At 41.4% G+C, this 20,481-nt stretch overlaps 1 protein-coding gene across 5 annotated transcripts in view; it reads right to left on the bottom strand.

The window, feature by feature from the left end:
* Nucleotides 1-20,481, bottom strand: part of LIMCH1 (LIM and calponin homology domains 1) — a 319,011-nt gene that overhangs the window by 95,565 nt on the left and 202,965 nt on the right. For all 5 annotated transcript variants that reach the window (XM_032400265.1, XM_032400257.1, XM_032400260.1 and 2 more), the window contains exons 4-5: nucleotides 7,285-7,391; nucleotides 1,751-1,781 (exon numbers count right to left, since the gene is read on the bottom strand). In XM_032400265.1, coding sequence (XP_032256156.1) covers nucleotides 1,751-1,781; nucleotides 7,285-7,391 — 138 coding nt within the window. The remainder of the gene's footprint in view (nucleotides 1-1,750; nucleotides 1,782-7,284; nucleotides 7,392-20,481) is intronic.

Genomic DNA, 20,481 nt, shown 5'->3' with positions numbered 1-20,481 from the left:
GTCAACACAAACATGATTCGGTAGTTAAAATAAAGCTCCAGTTTTAGGAAATTTTGGTTGTAAGAAAATGATCTTTAAGACAGCAAGAAGGAAAAATAAATCCTCCAAAATCATTTTTCGGTAATAAAGGTAGAAAGTGAAAATTTTCAGAAACTCTGGCGTCTTCACCCAGATGAGCATGAAATGGGTTGTCAAATCCTTTTGAAAGAGGTGCTTTCAAAGGCTTACAATTCCTACTTGTGGGCACAGAGGCAGAGATCCAGGTTAATTAGTGGTTCCCAGCACAAGAGAAACAGCATATATCTAACTGAAATCAGACGAAAGCAAAGTAATGAAGAGTACGATCTTCAGCTACCTAGCGCTGGCGTAGAGTTAAATTCCTATTCCTTGGAGATGGGAAATTTTTAGCCTGGACAAAATTACTGCCAACTAAATAACCTTGGGTGCTCACAAATGTCCATGAATGTTCAATGGTCTGAAGCTACAGTCCTCGGTTCATTTTTTTCTGTCTTTCCAAAATAACTGTGCACAAAAGCAAATGCTCTATACAGTGATTTTTCCATAAAGCCCAGAAGGCTGAAGGTGAGCTCCTTAAAGCTGAATTCTTTGGATCTGAAGCTTAGGAAAAGCTATTATTTTATTTTCACATTTGGTCTTATTGCTTCAATCAGGCGGGGAAGTGCTGGTTGTACCCTGCTTCCACTTGCTAGATCAGGAAAGATACGTGTACATGGTTCCACATGGCAACATGCCCAAAATATGGTTGTGTGTATCAACGCTATGACGTGATTCGGTTTTCTACCTCTGTGGGAAAAGCGCATGTCAGGAATCCTTCAAGACTTCCAGAGAGTCTTTTTAACATTGATTGCTTACAAATAAATTTCCAGAGAACAGACAATTCCACATGTCAGGACGTTAACTAGGACCATAAAATAACTAATGTGTGCTAAGAGTACGAGGCCATTTTGGAAGGTGTAGTAGGAGAAACATCGAACTGTGTTGTGTTTTAGATTATGGGTTTTCTGACTTGTTTAAGACTGCCTGATGAAAAATGGCATATATCCCTAGTTGTATAGAGGAAGAAAAGGAAGACAAGAATGAAAATGTCAGTCAAATGTAATAGCACCCTGGAAATTAAAAAAAGGAGGGGTCGGTCACAGCTAATTTTAAATTTTATATACAGGAAGTCATTTTTTTACATTCCTCAATTTAAACTTAAAATAAAAGGACACTAACATACTTGCTCTTTGAAAATAAGATCCAATTCCAAAAAGTTGATTTTGGGGAAGTACTAATAAAAGCTCAAAACATTAATAAGAAAAAAAAATAGAAAAAGTGCAGGCCCATGACAGTCAACAAGATTTATATTATGCTGATCTTTTCCCTAAAAAATTGTGTCCAACTACTTTATTTAATAATCCCACCCGTGCCAACTGACAGAAAGCAACTGATATTAGTGCTGAGACAGATCATCTTGTGTTTAAGCAATGGAATTACAGAGTGCAAGCTTTCATTTATTTACTTCTAGAACGAGCCCTTATTAATTACAGAGACCTCCCCCCTCTACAATTTGTGTTTCTGTCACAGTGATCGATCGACTGTTCCATCAGAGACACCTATACTCACTTGTTTGCTGAGGACTCTTCCTAGCAAGGCATGCGAGAGTCACTGAACTTAGGAGCTACATTTTACACTTGAGCCATCAAAGTGAGAAGGAAAAACGTTTTCAAAGTGAAGTCAAAACACTTACATTTTTCAGTTTCCTACTGTAATCAAGGCTCCTAATGAAGGAAAAGGAAAAAAAAATCTGGTCAGAATGGCAATTGCTTCATGATCATCCCTTAAACACCTCTAAGATGTATGTGAAGCTAACAAATATAATGGAATCAGCAGAATACAGTATTTTTTCTAAGGTCCATGATTAGCGATTTCAGGTACTGAATAAAATCATTTAGGGAAACAAATGTAGAAGGACAAGATGGAATTAAACTTCCAAAGTGCACCATGAAAAGATGAGTGCTTCGTAACATCTGGAAAATGAAGGATTCCATCTAAAACTGGGACGCTTGATATTTGTATTCTTGAAGCTCAATTGTTAAAAGCAAAATTGTGCCTTGATTAAAGACCACTGTCAAATTGAAATCTTACTACACTTCCAAAATCTTCATATAACTAGTACTTTTAACAGAGGTCTAAAACCTTACTTCATTAAATAGACCTGAAAATATACATGGAAGAGGCAATGCTATCTAAATATTTGTTCCGGTCTGCTACAGATAGAAATTAGTGTTGGGAATTAGCCATAAACAGGAAAATATGTGTGTTATGTTCGAATATACACATGTGCATTCTTCAAAATACATAGATGTTTACTCTCAAACCATAAACAAAAAAAAAAAGCTAGTTGGTGCTGGGACACCTGGGTGGCTCAGTCGTTAAGCGTCTGCCTTCAGCTCAGGTCATGATCCCAGGGTCCTGGGATCGAGACCCACATCAGGCTCCCTGCTCGGCAGGAAGCCTGTTTCTCCCTCTCCCGATCCCCCTGCTTGTATTCCTTCTCTCCCTGTCTCTCTCTGTCAAATAAATAAATAAAATCTTAAAAAAAAAAAAAGCTAGTTGGTGGTATTTTTGAAATATTCATACAGTGAAATATAAAAGTTTCTACAAAATTATTCCAAAGCTTCTTTAACATGTCACCAAATAAATGCTAGGAAAAATGAAACAAGCATTTCTTTACCCCTAGCAACTTCAGCTGGGGTGGGGAGTGGAGGAAGGGAGAATGTAATTCTATTGTATAAACTGGTCAAGAATTCTTTCAAGTTTTTAGACCCCAGTTACCTCATTGCTGCATAATCTTTTTTTTTTTTTAAGATTTTATTTATTTATTTGTTCAAGAGAGAGAGAGCAGGAGGGAGAGGGAGAGAGAATCGGAAGCAGACACCACGCTGAGCAAAGAGCCCGACATGGGGCTTGACCTCATGACCATGAGATCATGACCTGAGCTGAAACCAAGAGTTGGATGCTTAACTGACTGAGCCACAGGGGCCCATATGGCTGCATATTCTGACCCAAAGAACATATTAATGAATAGGTGCACAATCTTAAGTCAATTGAGATTTCAGGGAACAGAATACAATGTAGTATATACTAAGGAGATAAACCCATCAACAGGGACTTGGATTGAAGGAAACACTGGTCTAATTTGGATTTGATTAAGAGAGTGTTTTCAAGTTTACCATTTTTAATAGAAAAAAACATGGCATTATCTGCTTAGATATTTTCCAGGATTTTTTTTTTTTTAAAGATTTTATTTATTTGACAGAGAGAGACACAGCGAGAGAGGGAACATAAGCAGGGGGAGTGGGAGAGGGAGAAGCAGGCTTCCCGCGGAGCAGGGTGCCTGATGCGGGGCTCGATCCCAGGACACTGGGATCATGACCTGAGCCAAAGGCAGACGCTTAACGACTGAGCCACCCAGGCGCCCCTCCAGGATTTTTTTTAACTTATAAAAACTCCAGATGAAAAGGAAAAAAAATCTATGAAAGCTTTGAAATTTTAATGAAAAATAAGAATAGGGAACATAAAACGTTTTCTGCATTGACAATAAAACTTCATTGACTAAAATTGTGACCCAGTTCTAAAAAAAAAATCATGCTTGGCACATAGCAGGAGCTCACAAAATATCTGTTGAATGATTTCTACCTAACAACCAATTATGCGAAAATGCTTCCAAATTTTTCAAGAGACATATTCAGGAGCAATCCAAAGCCTTTCCTCATTTTCATCCAATTGTTTCAATTCCCTGGAATAATACTTGCTGCATGCCCTTCTGGATTATGCTCTCATTTCCCATCAAGGTCGTCTGGCATCCATTATAGGTAGAGTTCACAAAATTACACATGCAGTAATCATTTGCAGCTTTTCCCTCTCTTTCTTTCTTTTTTCCTTTAGTCTACTCAAGTTACTTCTCAAAAAAATAAAGTAAGAAAAATTACCTACAATAAAAGCTAAACTAAAGAGCATTTTTTCAAAAACAATTTCAGGGAAGCATCAAAATTTGCTCTGTGGGATCTACCCCTAGACTTTATTGCTTACATTATTAATTGGTGGGGTCCGTGGGGTGTTTTCTATCTCTGCGAATGCTCTGCTCAACCCTCAGAGGGTAGAGCAGAAGAATGTAGCAGTTCTACTTTACTCTACCATGGCTATGAAATCTACATATGTTGCAAATGTCCCTCGTCCAGTGCCAAACGACACCAGGATCATTTACAGAAAAGTTGTGAAGCAGAGAGCTCATTCCGTGCCCCACCCTTCACTGAAACTAGAAATGATTTTCTAAGTACTGTACATGAATTTATGGCATAACTTGGATGTAAAATTCTTTATGTTCTTCTAGATACTCATACTGTGAAATGAAAATTTTTCTCCATAATTAATCCAGGTTCAGCATCCTGCAATGCTTATGGACCGACCATTCCTCCCACCACACTCATTCTTGCTCATCACCCTTCTACCACACCACATACTTTTCTTTTTAAACATTGAGTTTGTTTCTCTTCCCCAGCCTTTCTACTTGATCTTCCTCTGCCTTGAACGCTCTACAGGTCTTCGCTTGATGGGTTCTTGCTTCCTCCCACTCATGTCTCCGCCCACAGCCTTCAGCTGAAATGCCACCTCTTCAGAGAGGCTATGCTTGACCACTTCTGGACTGGTCACTATCTTTTTTTCCCCCAGTTTTATTGAGATGTAATAGGCATATGACATTGTATAAGTTTAAAGAACACAACATGGTGATTTGATATATGTATATATTGTGATGGTCACTATCTTTCACATCATCTTTTACTTCCTTCTTAGCACTTATCACTCCCTGCAGTTTTTTTGATTTATTTACTTGTTTATTTCTTACTTCCTGACACTGTGTGTAAATTACATGTGAACAGGGAGTGTTGGCTATCTTGCTCATTCCAGCTGTCTAATGACTGGAAAGTATCTGACACATAGTAGCTGCTCAGTAAATAGTTATTGAATGAATGAAAAACGATAAAGTCATAGGAGAAGGCGATGGAAAAGCATTGCTTAAAGAAAATAATAATGCTCAAGTAAAGGAAAAACTAAAAAGGGAAGAAAATGAGGAGAAGGAATGCAAAAGGGGAGAGAGATGGAAAGACAGGATAAAGAAGGGAAGGGAAGCACCGGGAAGAAAAGGAGATGGAGAAAGAAGCAGCTAGAAAGATAAAGAAAAATGACAGAGGGGAAAAGAAATAGGAGAAGGGGAAGATGGTACAGTGTAATGGAGATGTGACTGTGTGTGCCATTGGTCTAAGGGACTTTTCCTCTTTACATTGTTTTCTGTGCCTTTTTCTTTGGAAGTTGGCTGAACCATCTTCCCAGAACTGAGCAAGCAGAGCACTGAGCAGGTTTTAGCTAGCATCATGCCTGTGAGGACCTTCTGTCCAATTCCATCTTATAGTTGAAGACACAGAGCCCTACCGAAGGAAAGGAACTTGCTTAGGATTATACAACTAGGGAGTAGCAGATCGAGGGCCAGACCCCTGACTTCCTGATGCCAGTTATTTGTAGATAAGCAATAAAGGTAAGAAAAATTCTTAATTTCTAAAACCAAACTGTTTCAGAATTCTCCTGGTTTAGTGACATATGGATTTAGAGTAGCTCCAAAAAAAGGAAATGCAGCTGACAACACCATCAAAAGAAACTTTTCTTCACTACCTTAGCTCACTATACTGGTCACACACAAGCAATGTGTGTGTGAGACTAATTGTTATGACGTCATATAGTTACTATTGTTTCTGGTCACGTGCCACTCAGGTGGAACAAACGTCAGATGAGTCAGAAGACATTTCCTAAAATGAACAATTTATAGAGGCTGGTTTTAGGTGCAGTAATATACGGAGCACGTGATGTCTAAAATGAGGGAGGGGCGCCGGGGTGGCTCAGTTGGTTAAGCGGTTAAGCATCTGCCTTCAGCTCAGGTCATGATCCCAGGGTCCTGGGATCGAGCCCCACGTCAGGATCCCTGCTCAGCGGGGAGTCTGCTCCTCCCTCTCCCTCTGTCTCTCCCCCTGCTCATGCTTTCTCAAATAAATAAACAAATAAATAAATAACCATCTTAAAATGAGGTTTATGGTGGTTTTCCATATTCAAATACCATAATTTGTATTCTATTTTTGCCCTTAAGTAAAATTTTTCCATGAGAAATATCAAAGAAAGGCACATTGACAACAGAGAAGTGTGATTTTTATATAATCAATTATGGCTGATTCTCCCTTATTCCCAGTCATGAATCATAAAATCCAATATAAACTAGCTTGATTTCATTCAGTAGTTTCCGTTTTTTTCCCCAATCAATATTGGCAAAGAGTATCAAATTAGCAGCTCTGCATTTTGGCTTCTGTCCCTTTTCTGTACTTCCATGATACAATGACCCAAAAGTGATCAAAAGAAGTGTAGCCAATCCACAGACCCTTTGTATGTAATTAAGCCTATTATTAAGGCATATTCATGTCAAATATTGTTTGAAGTGGAAAATGTTTTGTATGAAATGTGTAGACTGGGAAGGACTTCTAAACTACAGGAAAAGTCATCGCTAGCATCTCGTAAGAGTCTTTCTTCTCATTACCCCGGTCACCAGCTATTCCTTTCCAGAGAAACACACTGCCTTTTCTTTTACTGTGCCATTCTTTCCCAAAAATTCTTTGGCTGCAAACATGGCTCAGTGAGTAGACACAGTCAACAACAGTCAAATGGCCAATAATCCATCTTCAAAGAACCTGATCACTGACATATGAGAAAACAGTTACAAATGTAAATGAGGAAGCCATTTCTCCATAATCTATTGACCTCTTTGCATAATAAACAGAGTTTGGATCTGTTTACCAAGTTTGTAGTCTTCCAAGAGCCTATTCAAATGCCCAACTAGAGTGAATAAAGGTTTTCTTTCTGGCTAACACACACAGATTCTGCGCATATTTCTCCCTTACCTCTCCCTCCAGTAAGTCTCACCGAACATGTTTCTCCTCTTTAACATTTTAACACTCTATGTGTGATTTTTGCATTTCAAAGAAATTACGTTTGACCAAAATGAGAGCTACACACAGGGGGAAGGCCAATGTGTCTTGTTTTGAAAGCTTGCTCTTTACCTTCACATTTTTATTTTATTAGACATGTCCAATACTCTGCCTCTTAGACATTACAACATTATCATAAAGCTACAAATCAACCCATAAATAGGTTTTCCTTAAACATAAATCTTGTGTTACTTACTTGACTGTTACTCTGTTGGACGTATCCTGTAGGTCACTTGGGTCAAAAAGTTGAGATTCTCTAAGACCAAGCTCTTTACAACCTCTCAAGAACAAGATGATATTGTCCTGAAAGGAAGAAAAGAAATCCAAGTCTATATTATTTTATATTATCTTTATGAACCAGTCCCTCCTCTCTAATAGTCCAAATTACCAGAGGGATGTCAATCATTAAGACAGCAAGAATCAGATCTAAATTTTGGCTTGTTGGATAATAGAATCATACTTTGTTAGGATATTCCAAGATAAACAGACACTTTCAATCTTCTAAACCCACAGCCATGCCAAATGCATTTTTCCCCCTTTACCTTAACACATTTGCATAAAACTGCAAGTAAAATGTCATTGCAAAGCAGAACATAGCATCTTTTGGGGGACCAGTACTCATAGTAGCCAGGTATCCCCTAGAACTTCCAAGTTTTGTCCATGTCTTATTGCAAGAATTTGGTTCAAAATTGATATATTTTTTAAAAGTTGGTTTTACTACCCAAATGTCATCAATGGGTTTTTCTTCTAAACTGACCTTCTAAAATACATTTTTTATCAGCAGGTTTTGACTGATAATACCTCTTTGTGAACTATGAATTGAATTAAATGGGAAAAAATTTAGACTGGGAAAATGGGAAAATCTAGACTTAATAGTGAAGGGAAAAAAGAGGAGCAAGGAAAGCTTTTGAAAACAATGCAAAAGACCTTTTCAAAGTGAACATTTTCTCTAGCAGGTACATATTTTCTTTGAACTGGCAGAATATCAGGCACAACTGACAATTAAGGGTTCTGCCCTTCATCTGTTGAGAGTCAAGAATAAGCAGATGACTCTGGAAGGGATTGCAACTGTGGGTCTGCCTTTTGGAACTCCTGGGTATTAGCAGCAGATTCCTCGGTTGCAAGTTCCTAACTGTCCTCTTTCTAGAAGATTTCTGATAAGCTAACTGGTCCCATCAGTTAGAACTACAAGAGAGGAATAATAAAGGTTGGCTCCCGGGGCCAGACCAGTGTGAATCCATCTGAAAACTCTAAGAAAGTTGTTACAGAAGTCAGAAATGATGATGGTAGTTACTGAATCATATACTCACGCAAGCACAGTTCAACAAAGCAAACAAGAGGCATAGTATTTCCCAATCACCCAGTCTACAGGCAACATTCTAAGATGACCCTCAAGAATGCTGCTCCCTGGCATACGCAGCCTGCATCATCGCCTCCCCTGAAGAGCAAGTGGGACCTGTGAATGTGATGGATATCACTCTGTGATTACCTTACTAACCAGTAGCCTCTGAGTTAATCAAAAGGAAGATTATCTGATTGGGGCTGACATAATCAGGGGAGGATTTAAAAGAAAGTGAATAGAATTCCTGGTGGCCAAGAGTTCTATGGCTGCAAGGAGATGGATTCTATCAACAAACACATAAGCTTGGATGAGGCTTGGAAGCTCAGGTAGAACCTCAGCCCCCATGAACACCTTGATTTCAGCTCCTTGAGACTCTGAGCAAAGGTCATGCCATGTCCATACTTCTGATCTACAGAAACTAAGATAAGAAATGGGTGTTGATTTAAGACTCTAAGTTTATAGTAATTTTTTATGCAACAATGAAAAATTAATATACCCAGGCGCAAAACAGTAAGAGCAATAGCAATAAATTGCTAACCTTTATATAACTTTTATATGCCAAATATTCCCCCAAGAGCTTTGTATATGCTAACTCATTTAACCCCTGTACGACCTTAGTAGGGACTACTATCTGACCTTAGTAGGTACTTAGTAGGCACCGATAGCGGATACTATTATCATCCTCATTTATGGATGAGCAATCTGAGGCACAGAGCAATCAAGCACCTTGCCCAAGGTCACACAGCCAGCAAAGGATGGAGGTGCAAACACACGGCATATAAGACAAACTGAGGCATCAAATCTGAGGCTGGCACCAAAGGAAGTTAGGGCCTGATCACAGAGGGCCTTGATGGCCATGGAAGGTAGGCTGTGGAAATCAGAGAGGGGCTGTAATCTGAGAAATGATGCTCAGATCTGCAGCAGAAGTAGATTTTTGGGGGCAGGCGTAGGGGAAAGTAGAGGGTATGAAGGACTTCAAAGGACTAAGACAGGAGGCAGGGAAACCGATGAGGAGATACCACAATCTCACTCCCCCCCCTGCAGTCATGGAGGGTGGCCCCTCCCAGAATGTCTTCTTTCCCGTGTTTTTCCTGGGTCCCTGGATTTTCTTCAGCAGTTACAATGTGCCATCACGCACAAGACCCATGTCATTCACAAGACCTCTTGTAGAGGGGCGCCTGGGTGGCTCAGTCGTTAAGCGTCTGCCTTCGGCTCCGGTCATGATCCCAGAGTCCTGGGATCGAGCCCCACATTGGGCTCCCTGCTCTGCAGGAAGCCTGCTTCTCCCTCTCCCCCTCCCCCTGCTTGTGTCCCCTCTCTAGCTGTGTCTCTCTCTGTCAAATAAATAAATAAAATCTTTAAAAAAGAAAAAAAAGACCTCTTGTAGAGTGACAATGAGCTGGTCATAGTCTGAAGTTAGTCATACCCTGCCAGTCTCTCCTTCAATTACTTTGCAGGTTTTAAAATTATCAAATATCTCCTTGAAGTTTTTCTATCCCTCCCCCCATCTTCAGAGTTTTATTAGATGTTCACGTGGGTCTCTTCTATGGCATGCAACTATCTTTCTGGTTGGTCTGAGGGCTTGTTGCCCAGAGGAAAACAAAGGATGGGTCCTGGCACTCTCTAGGAGTCATTTGGGATCACAAGATAAGGACCAACCTGTGACCAGCACGAGGCCCATAAGAGGAACATGACTGTGGCATCTCAGTTTCTTAAGAAAGGCAAGGAGGTGCCCTTCCCTTATGCATTCCCAGATGTGCCCTGGAGTGCCACACTATCTTCATTACACAGACTGCAAACCCAACAACATCGTGTTGCCCACTGAACAATTTGGGCTGGGAGATTTAAAGGACTGCAGGTCTCCTTCCAGCTCCTTGCTGCAACCAATGATGCTAGAGGGGAGCCAGACCCCGACCAGGAGAAAACCAGAAGAAAAAGCTCCATGGCCAAGAGTTTACAGGGGCAACAACCAGAGTGGGTAAAAAGGACTGTGCCTTTAATTACATAAAATGCAACCTGCAAACTCCCATCTGCCTTGCTCTTCACGCCAAGATTTTTCCACATTCACAATTCCAAGCAAAACTCACATCTTAGTGTATTAGCTCCAGAAGCCAAGCAGTACAACAGCATCTCAATCCCTCAGGAGAAGAAGTAAAACTCACTGATTTACGACAGTGACCATTATGTTAGCTCTCACTATCGTAGTGTTACAAACCCATTAAAACTTAGGAAGTCTTGGGCGCCTGGGTGGCTCAGTCGGTTAAGCGACTGCCTTCGGCTCAGGTCATGATCCTGGAGTCCCTGGATCGAGTCCCGCATCGGGCTCCCTGCTCGGCAGGGAGTCTGCTTCTCCCTCTGACCCTCCCTCCTCTCATGTGCTCTCTCTCATTCTCTCTCTCTCAAATAAATAAATAAAATCTTTAAAAAAAAAAAAAAACTTAGGAAGTCTTCAGAAAGAGTTTTTAAGGGACTCTTCAAAAAAGTCAATGTCATTAAAAAAAAACAAAAATTGGACATTACAGAGACATGAGGACCAAATGTAATTGATGACCTCTGACTGGATCCTAGATGCAAAAAAGGAAAATAAGGCTATAAACATCTAATTTAAATATGGACTGTATGTTGGATGATGTTATTGAATGAATGTTAATTTTCTTAGGCAGGATGATGGTGATATTGTAATTATATGAGAGAATGCCTTTATTTTTAAGCAAACATATACATTATTTAGGACAATTTATCATAATGCCTATGACATAATTTCAAATGGTCAGAAAAAAAATAAGGGTGTGTGCATATAAGAGAGAGAGAGAGAATGTTTACCCATCATAGAGAAAGAGGTAAAGCAAATATAGCAAAATATTAACAATTGGTGAATCTAAATTAGGGATTGGCAAACTTCTTCTGTAAAAGACTAGGTAGTAATTATGGCTTTGTAGGCCCATAATGGTTTCTGTCAAAATGACTCAATTCTGTCACCGTAGCCAAACAATACATAAATGAATGAGAGCGTGTGTATTCTGACACATTTTATTTACAAAAACAGGCCCTGGGCTGGATTTGGCCCACAGGCCCTAGTTCAGGTGAATGATATGCAGGGATTCACTATGTCATTCTTCCAACTTCTCTGTACCTTTGAACATTTTCCAAAAAAAGTTTGAAGAGAAGGTTTTTAAATGTGTAGAAGCATGGGGCGCCTGGGTGGCTCAGTCGGTTAAGCATCCAGCTCTTGGTTTCGGCTCAGGTCATGACCTCAGGGTCGTGAGATCAAGACCCTCGTCAGACTCCTTGCTCAGCACGGAGTCTGCCTGAGATTCTCTCTCTCCCCCGCCCCTCCCCACCCCACTTGCACTCTCTTTCTCGCTCTTTCTAAAATAAATAAATAAAATCTTTAAAAATCTTTTCGTAGAAGTGTATTCAACTACAAGACTTGGCTGGCAAGACCAATGTCATAAAACTCAAGCAGAAAATAATGGTTGCCTCAGGGACAACTAGTGCAAGTCACCAAGGTAAATGCTCCAGCACCACTAATGGAAAGTTACCATCTCTGGCTGACTGGAAAATACTGTAACATGAGTCTCAATTCAACCCAGATGCTTAACATCAAGTTCCTAAAGAGTCCATTTTGTGCGAGACTAATATTAATGTATGTATTCATACTGCTGCTTTTGTAACCACCATGTATTAGCTCCTCCTTGTTCTTGGTGCAGTGGCTTCCCATTGCGTTAATTTGTGGGCCTGCGCTGTGCATGAAAACACTCCCCAGAGCTCCAGGGTTAAGGCCTGAGCTTTCTACCCGCCCCAGGGCCTCTTCTCTGAAAAAGGTCCTTGTACTTTGCCACCTTCTTTTCTTGCTTCAAAGGCAAGATGAAGGAAAGCCCAGGATGGTCTCTACCTCCAGAGTGTAGCACTCTCCCCGGAATATAGTAGATACTCACTAAATATTTAAAATAAATTAAATACTGCATTCTAGGGACTTACAAGAATGAAAAAAAAAAAAATTCCTTATCCTCATGGAGCTGACATTCTAGTAGGTGAAATAATAAGGACTTAACAACAAAAGTGTCTTATCTTCTGGATTAATGTCCATGATATATTAAATAGCTGGATTTGTTCAAGACACCCCTAAACAGAGGTCTGCCTTCCAATTAGATGGTGGAAATGAGGGGTGCCTGGGTGGCTCAGTCAGTTGAGTGTCTGAGTCTTGATTTTGGCTCAGGTTAGGATCTCAGGGTCATGAGATCAAGCCCCACAACAGGCTCCGTGCTGGGTGTGGAGCCTGCTTAAGATTCTCTCTCTCCCTCTGCCTCTGCCCCTGCCCCTCCCCCCACACCTCCCTCCACCCCCGTGCTCTCTCTCTCTTAAAAAAAAAAAAAAAAGAACAGTGAAGTGAGAGAAGAACAAATATATCAAGGGACACAGCAAAACAGCTTTGGAATCTGAAGGTCTCCAGTTAGAATTCCAGTCTCAACCATTTATTAGCTTTGTGGCCATGGGCATCGTCCCTAAACTTTCTGATCCTCAGATTCTGAATCTGAAAGGTGGGGGAGCTATCAACCTTACAGAGACACTAGAATTACAGAAGCTACATATTAAAAACACAGCCCAATGTCTGGCTCCTTCTGGGCACTCATTATATGAAAGTTATTATTACATTCTTGTCAACTCGGGACAAGAAAAGCCTGTGGAAAGTGAAATGAGGAACAGTTGATCCATCCATGAAAAACAGACACAGTGTCTATTTATAGCTCTTGCCAATGACATGGGACATGGTTAAAAAAGAAAGAAGGAAAATTTTGAAACATAATTGCTGTTATTGTTGTTTAGTTACTGTTATCAACTGCCATCTTGGCACTTTTCTTCAGGCTGCCTCAAATTTACTCACAAGCTATGTACCAAAAGTCCATTTGTAAGATAGCTGCTCATTTGTAATTATCTCATGGAAATCATCTTTTCATGGTAGCCCCCAGAACTGGAATGCTTACTTAATCCAAAATGTACCTGAATGAACCTATCTGCTAAGCAGAACAACATTTCAGTGGGAAAGAGCATGTATTGAGAAATGCCAAGCAACATCCCTCTTGGCTAAAGTAGGATGAAGGATCCCAGAGGCCACAGAAAAGGCTTCCTCAGCCCAAGGCAGTATGACAGGAGGGAGGAGGGGAGAAGGGTGGGTCAGCAATTCATATCAGTGTAACCCCCAAGACACACCACAGCTGATCCTTTCTCCCTCTTGTCTTCAGATGGCAGGCAAGGATCTGCTGCGACCTTTCCCTTTCTCCAGCTGTCATTTCCAACCGGAAAGGGACTTCTCTCTCTCCTTGATCCACTGTGGGACAGCATGCAGCTTTCTGGCTCAGGGGAAGGCTCCAGCATTTAATGGTTCTCTAGGGAAACCAGACAGGTGGTAGGAAGCTCCCTTCTCTGTCCAATCTCCTTGGCTTTCTTTCCTTTACAGCCAGTAGGGACAGGTCAACATGATGGTGGATTTGGAGTTCACAGAAAATGAAGATAATGCTCATTTGTGTTTCAAATGAACCGAGACTCCTATCCTGCAGGTATTCAAAATGCCATATATAAAAAGCATCCCTATAATTTTCTGTTTCGATAGATGAAAAGAGTATCTATCAAAATGTAAACTGGAATTACATCTGCTGATCTTATTTTAATACATTTTCTATAATGTATAGATATAATAAATATTTGCTTTAAAAATCTTAATAAGGATTAGGATATCTCAAAAAGATCTGCAAGTGTATCAGAGAAGATCAGAGCCTTTTGGAAAATCAATAACCCTAATGTTACTTCTCTATTCTACCTATAAGGCTTTTTTTTTTTTTTAACAAAAACATGAAAACATGATTTTTGTTAGGTTTTCTACATTTGAAGCAAATAAACTGCCTTTAGCAGAAAAGCAATAACAAAATTCAGAACTTAAGGAATACATTACCAAAAGATCTCTGGGAACTTACCCCACAATTAATAGAATTTGGGGATTTCCTATACCTGCCATGTGTTCACAGTTGCTCTCCCAGCCTGTATGGGTTCCAGCCAAGCTCCAGCAACTGGCAGGTGCCCAGAACAATCAGCACTGGGCAGACTTTCAATGCATTTATATTTGCTGGGAGTGCTTAATGAGGATAGCAGGCCTTCCATCGGGAGGTGGCTTGTTCTGCCTGGGGCAGGGGAGGGGGGACGGGGGGGGAGGGGTTCTGGGGAAGCCTGACCCAGAAGGTGGCAGCTGGGTGGCTGCTTAAAGGAGCAGAAAACAATTTATGGATGGAAAATGAGCAGAAGCATGGCGGGTGGCAGGGAGAGAAGGAAAAGCTGGGGGAGGGGAAGAAAGTCATGAGAGGGGAGCTGGAGGACATGTGGAGCCCTGTGAAGGATCTGGACTATTGTGTAGGCAGGGGGAAATCAAGGCCAGTTGATGAGGACGGAAGGAGTCTGAGGATCCGATCTTTATTTAAAGAGACTGTGTCCAGTGGCAGTGGGAGAGATCCACTGGGTGGAGGGGATAGGGTCCACTTAAGAGATTATTACAAGAGCTCAGGGAGAGACGTGGAAAGCCTGAACTCACCCAGAAGCAGTAAGAACAGAAAAGAGGAGGCGGTTGTGAGCAGCCCTGTTGGCTTGGCAGTTGAGTGGATTTGAGAGTAGAGAATGAGGAGGAGGAGGGGGTTTGAGGCTGAGGTTTTTAGCCACTGAGACCATCTGAAGGAACAGAGGAGGGGGAGATTTGTGAGAATCAGAAATGATAAAGGCTGGAACATATATTCAAAGAACCACAGTTCTTTGGGAGCTTATATTTGGGTCTGGAGCTCAGAAGTGAAGCTCCAGGGGAATATGCAGGTTTGGAAATCACCAGAACATGCCCATTGCAGAAGGAGGGCAGAGCATGATACTGCCCAGGGGAGTTTAGACAGAACAGGAGAGACTAAAACAGGACCATCCAGAATGCCAATATTTAAAGAACTGTTCGAAGAGAAGGAGCCCATTATGACTGAGGAGAAGCAAATGAGAGTAGAAGGAGAACCAGGCAAGACGGCCAGGGAAGCCAAATGAGAGCACTGTTCAGAGAGCCTATGTGTCCAGTGCCAAATGCTGCAGCATCACATCCAGAGTCCCCACGCTGCCACTTCCTGACCGCATAGCCATGGGCAAGTTGCTTAACCAGTCCCTGCCTCAGTTTCCTCTTCTAAAAGCACAAATCCTCACAGTGGTCTCCAAAGCCCTACAGAAGCTTCTGCCCACTACCTCTCGGAACTTGTCTCCACCACTCCCCCTCTCCCTGCAACCAGATACAACTCCGTACTGTTCTTCAACCAACCCTTCCGGGGGCCTCGGCGCTGCTCTTTTTCTTACCTAGATATTACCTAAAACAATCTCTGGTATATGGTAAGCACACCCCCAATAAATATGCAGAAAATGAACAAACAACCATAAAAATGGGGATACGCATAATATCATAGGGCTCTTGTGTGGAGTTAAGTAAGAAAATATACATAAAGTGCCCAGAAGAGAACAATGTTTGGCACAATGAATGTTTTCCATTATGATACTTACTTCCATTAGAATGAAAACTGTCAAGTCATCAATGAATGGATTTTCTGATTAAAGGGACATTACTGACTTTTGGGAGAACTTCACTGCAACGATAGGGTAAAAACCAGATTGCAGAAAGTTAAGAGATCAGTGTAGAACCAAAACAATGGAGAATACACATAGAGACACCTTTGGGGAGTTTGGCAGAGAAGAGATTATGAGATAAGGTATAGTGGGTCAAAAGATGGTTGGCCAATTATTTCTTTTAGGCAAGCTGCACGTCAGGAGAAACATGGCACCCTGATTGACCCAGCTCTTCCTTGCCCCTCCCAGACCATCATCTTGGTCTTATCATCCTCAGGAGCAATCCTCATTTCATTTGAGGTTTGAGCCATCAGTTCTTCACCATAATGATCTTCTGTTCTACTCATTATTTCTGTCACAATCATGGGGGACTCTGATGCCAAGCTCACCACTCAACAGTCAACATTTTAGGTGACTTTAAATTCTTCATGGACAGCCTGTTCGATAACCTGGCTTTACAGCTCTCTGACTTCTTTGATTCCAATAGTTTTTCCTTACACACTCCGTTTCAGGATCATAATCATCACCTATACCTAGCCTGTGGAATTTTAAACTCCAACATCCTGCTCTGGATTTAGCCCCTCTCCCTCCAGGCTTCTGGCTCCTTCTCTCATAACGGCCCCTCTTTCATCTCCAGATGCTGCCCTTCTTTCTCAGTCCATTTCCCTCTCCCCTCGCTGCCTGGTTTCCTTCATGATCCAGTCCAGACGAGTGAGACTATTCCACCCCTCCCGTTCCTGTATCTTCGACATCCCCACCTCTCTGTCTTTCTGTTAGGGAGCAAAGACTAGGAAAAGGAAATAGTGCAGGTGGAACAGTTAGCCTTGGAGATGAGCCTGGCGGCCAAGCCACCCAATCAGCTCTGGGGATCAGGTATGCCCACTCTTCATGTTTCTACATGGAGGGACAACGCTTCCAGCCCCTCACGCCTCCTCCGCCTGGTTGCATTGGTGGAAGAAATGGGGCATGCTCAGCCTGCCAGTTTGGATTTCCCCGCGGTGGAAGTCAGCCTGTCTGTAAGACATATGTGTCCTGTCTGTCTCTGCCATGTGGTAAGAGGCCTCTCTCTGTGGGGGAGGCCTGTGGTTGTCCAGCTGTGCCAGGAATGGGTGGATAAATCTGTTTAATTCATGAGCGAGGATCAGCAAATGCTCTTGGCTGCAGCTCTGAACCCATGCTCTCCTATTTGTTTCATGAGAAGTAAAGCTGATATTTTGGTCTCTATCTGCCTCCTGTGTTTATACCTCAGCTGGTGGGGGAAGAGAGGAGTATTATTTACTGATCACCCTAAATCCCCAGTGACCCGATCCTGGTGCTACTGGAAATAATGGTGCTGTTATTGGGTCTGGAGCTGCTATAAATTTATAAGCTCCCACCTCACTGGGCCCCTTGTCCACTTGGTAATCCTTCTGGGTGTCCCTGGTCAGTCCCCTGTCCCAATCCTTGCTGATGTTTTCACACGCCCCCTCTGTGTTCTAAAATCTCTCTACTACGCCTTCAACTTTTCCTCCATCAACAGATAGAGGCCATTAGCCCCCAAGAGTTAAATCCCTTCACTCCACTGATGCCAGGTTCTGTATATAAAAGCTTTTTTAAAAAAGAATATAAAGGGCGCCTGGGTGGCTCAGTTGGTTAAGCGACTGCCTTCGGCTCAGGTCATGATCCCAGAGTCCTAGGATCGAGTCCCACATCAGGCTCCCAGCTCAGCGGGGAGCCTGCTTCTCCCTCTGACCCTCTCCCCTCTCCCCTCTCATGCTGTTTCTCTCTCTCTCTCAAATAAATAAAATCTTTAAAATAAAAAAATTTAAAAAAAAAGAATATAAAGTTGGATATTGTAAGGCATTTGAAAACAATCTGTTAACATTTTTTCAGCAATGGAGGCAAAATATAAGTCTCTGTTAGAGTGAAGATCCAACAGCCAGTGGTTATACTATATTAATTTTAGTTTATTTTTAAAATTTATTCAAAGATACTTATTGCAAACTTATTGTATGAAAGGCTTTAGGTAGGAAGGGGTCACGGTTAGAGCTGGGACTCTAATTTGCAAGTGAGAAAACCCTGGGTGGAAATAGACATATATTGGATTAGAGAGCCCAATACCTCCCAGCCACAGGGGAGTGGGGGTGCAGCTGACCCTTTGAAACAACTGGAAACCAGGGCCTTGTGTGTTTGGAAGCTGGAATTGCTTCATTTCTTGCCTGCTCATTCTGCATGTTAGCTTATTTGCTTTCATCGCAGACAGGTTTCCTCCACATGGATTCCTGGTTCCCAAGTTTCATATATGAAGGTTGTCACCCTCCCAAGAGGACTAATTCTCTTTTTCACATGCAGTTCAAAAAAAATCCCAGGATAAGGAAAAGACCCTTATTGGCCTGCCTAGGGTGAGGTTCCCTCCTACAGTGACTAATGGGATGGGGTAAAAGAGACCTGGAATCATTTTAATCAATGGTAGGGGTAAGGGTGGGGGGCAGAAGAGTTTCCAAAAGAAGGAGAATTCCCTAGTAAGGGGACTCAGGGCAGACAAAGCTAGCAACACTGGCCACCTTCACAAGAGTGGATCAACTGTGGATTTTTCTCTCAAAGTTCTTATGGAGTAGAGTACAGAACTGCTACTACCATTTTTCAGCATTCTAAATATAACTGATCACAAATTTAGTTTTCCTTTAAAGATGTTCTTTTGAGAGAGCCTATGCACTAAGCTGTAATGCTGCCTCATTTTCCCAAACTTAACAGGCTTGATGCCAAGGCAGCCAACCACAGAACGAAGCAAATGTAATTAATGAACTAACTCTGTTGGAAGAGATTTCAAGTACAGTTCCTGGTCAATACAGTGACTGCAGCCTAGCTAGCTCTTCTTCCCTCAGGACATTTAGGAAAAGAGAGTGTGTAATCCAAAGGCTCCAGCATCTTGATTTTCTCTCTCCTTCTGGATTCCAGACTCATGACTGTCCACATAGCAGCAGCTTCTCCTCTTCAGAACTTGACATTCAAGCCTACTGGAGGGTCAATACCATAGTACTATCTCAGGAGAATCGGGATTCCAGCCTATCAGAAAAGCTGTCTAGATTCCAAGGCCTCTATCTCTCCAAAAAATGACCAAACTATTCCCCAAACTATTCAGACTAGCTCTAAAACACGGCCTAAGTGCTATTGTTATATTGCCAGATTGTTTTCCAATATCATTCACTCACTGCATTTGGGAATTTAATGAAAATAGCTTTACATTATGGTAGAATAAAACTGCTGAAACTATCATACCTCATTAAACAATACTCACATATTTGATATGTAATATATGACTTGTGCATTTCTCAGGGCAGTGACAGTCAAACTGGGGTCCATGGATGACTCACACATGATGAGATAAAGGCAGAGCCAGAAATGAGTTTTCAGAAACTCTTATAACAATTTGGCAATCTAACCACATCCAAGCATGTGATCAATAGACACATCTCACTGAACAAGGTATACACCATCCTGGATGCTTATCCAACCTGCATATTATGTGAACTGTGTAGTTAATGGTAGTCGAATCACATATCAGTCCAAACTGGATTAGAAATCAAACAAACAGCAACAAAATGAAAATCAAAACCACAATGAGATGCCATTTGACACCCAGCAGAATGGCTATTTAAAAAAATACAAGGAAAATAACAAGAGTTGGCAAGGATGTGAAGAAACTGGAATCTTTGTGCATTGCTGGTGGGAATGTAAAATGGTATAGCTTTTGTGGAAGATAGTTTGGCAGTTCCTAAAAAGATAAACACGGAGTTCCGGTATGATCCAGCAATTCCCCTTCTAGGTATATACCCAAAGGAATTGGAAGAAGGGATTCAAACAGATTCTTGTACATCAATGTTCATATTCACAGCAGCCAAAAGGTGGAAATAAGCCAAACCATCTGCCCATCAGCAGAGGAATGGATAAACAAAATGTGATATATACACACAATGGAATATTATTCAGCCATAAAAAAGAAGGAAATTCTGACACATGATGCAAGATGGATGAACCTTGAAGATATCGTGCTAAGTGAAATAAGCCAGATGCAAAAGGATAAATATGATCTGATTCCATTTGTACAATGACAGGAAAATTCATAGAGACAGAATGGATAAGGGAGGTTACTAGAGGCTAAGGATTCAGATGAATGGAGCTATTGTTTAATGGGTACAGGGTTTCAGTGTGGGATGATGAGAAAGTTCTAAAAACGGATAGTGATGATTGCAACAACATGGTTAATGTACTTCATGCCACTGAATTAGACACCTAAAAATGGTTCAAATGGTAAATTTTATGTTACATATATTTTGCCATAATAAAAAATGCTCACACCCCTCCGCCCAACCACAAAACTTGCTCTTCATCACAATAGTTGCAAATCCCCATCCTAGAGTACCCATGTCCTCGGGGGTTCTG

Source organism: Phoca vitulina, unplaced genomic scaffold (assembly GCF_004348235.1).
Source record: "Phoca vitulina isolate PV1807 unplaced genomic scaffold, GSC_HSeal_1.0 scaffold3, whole genome shotgun sequence".
In the NCBI taxonomy this organism is placed as follows: domain Eukaryota; kingdom Metazoa; phylum Chordata; class Mammalia; order Carnivora; family Phocidae; genus Phoca; species Phoca vitulina.
Note: the sequence above shows the minus strand (reverse complement) of the source record. Positions and strands in the feature narration are given on the sequence as shown.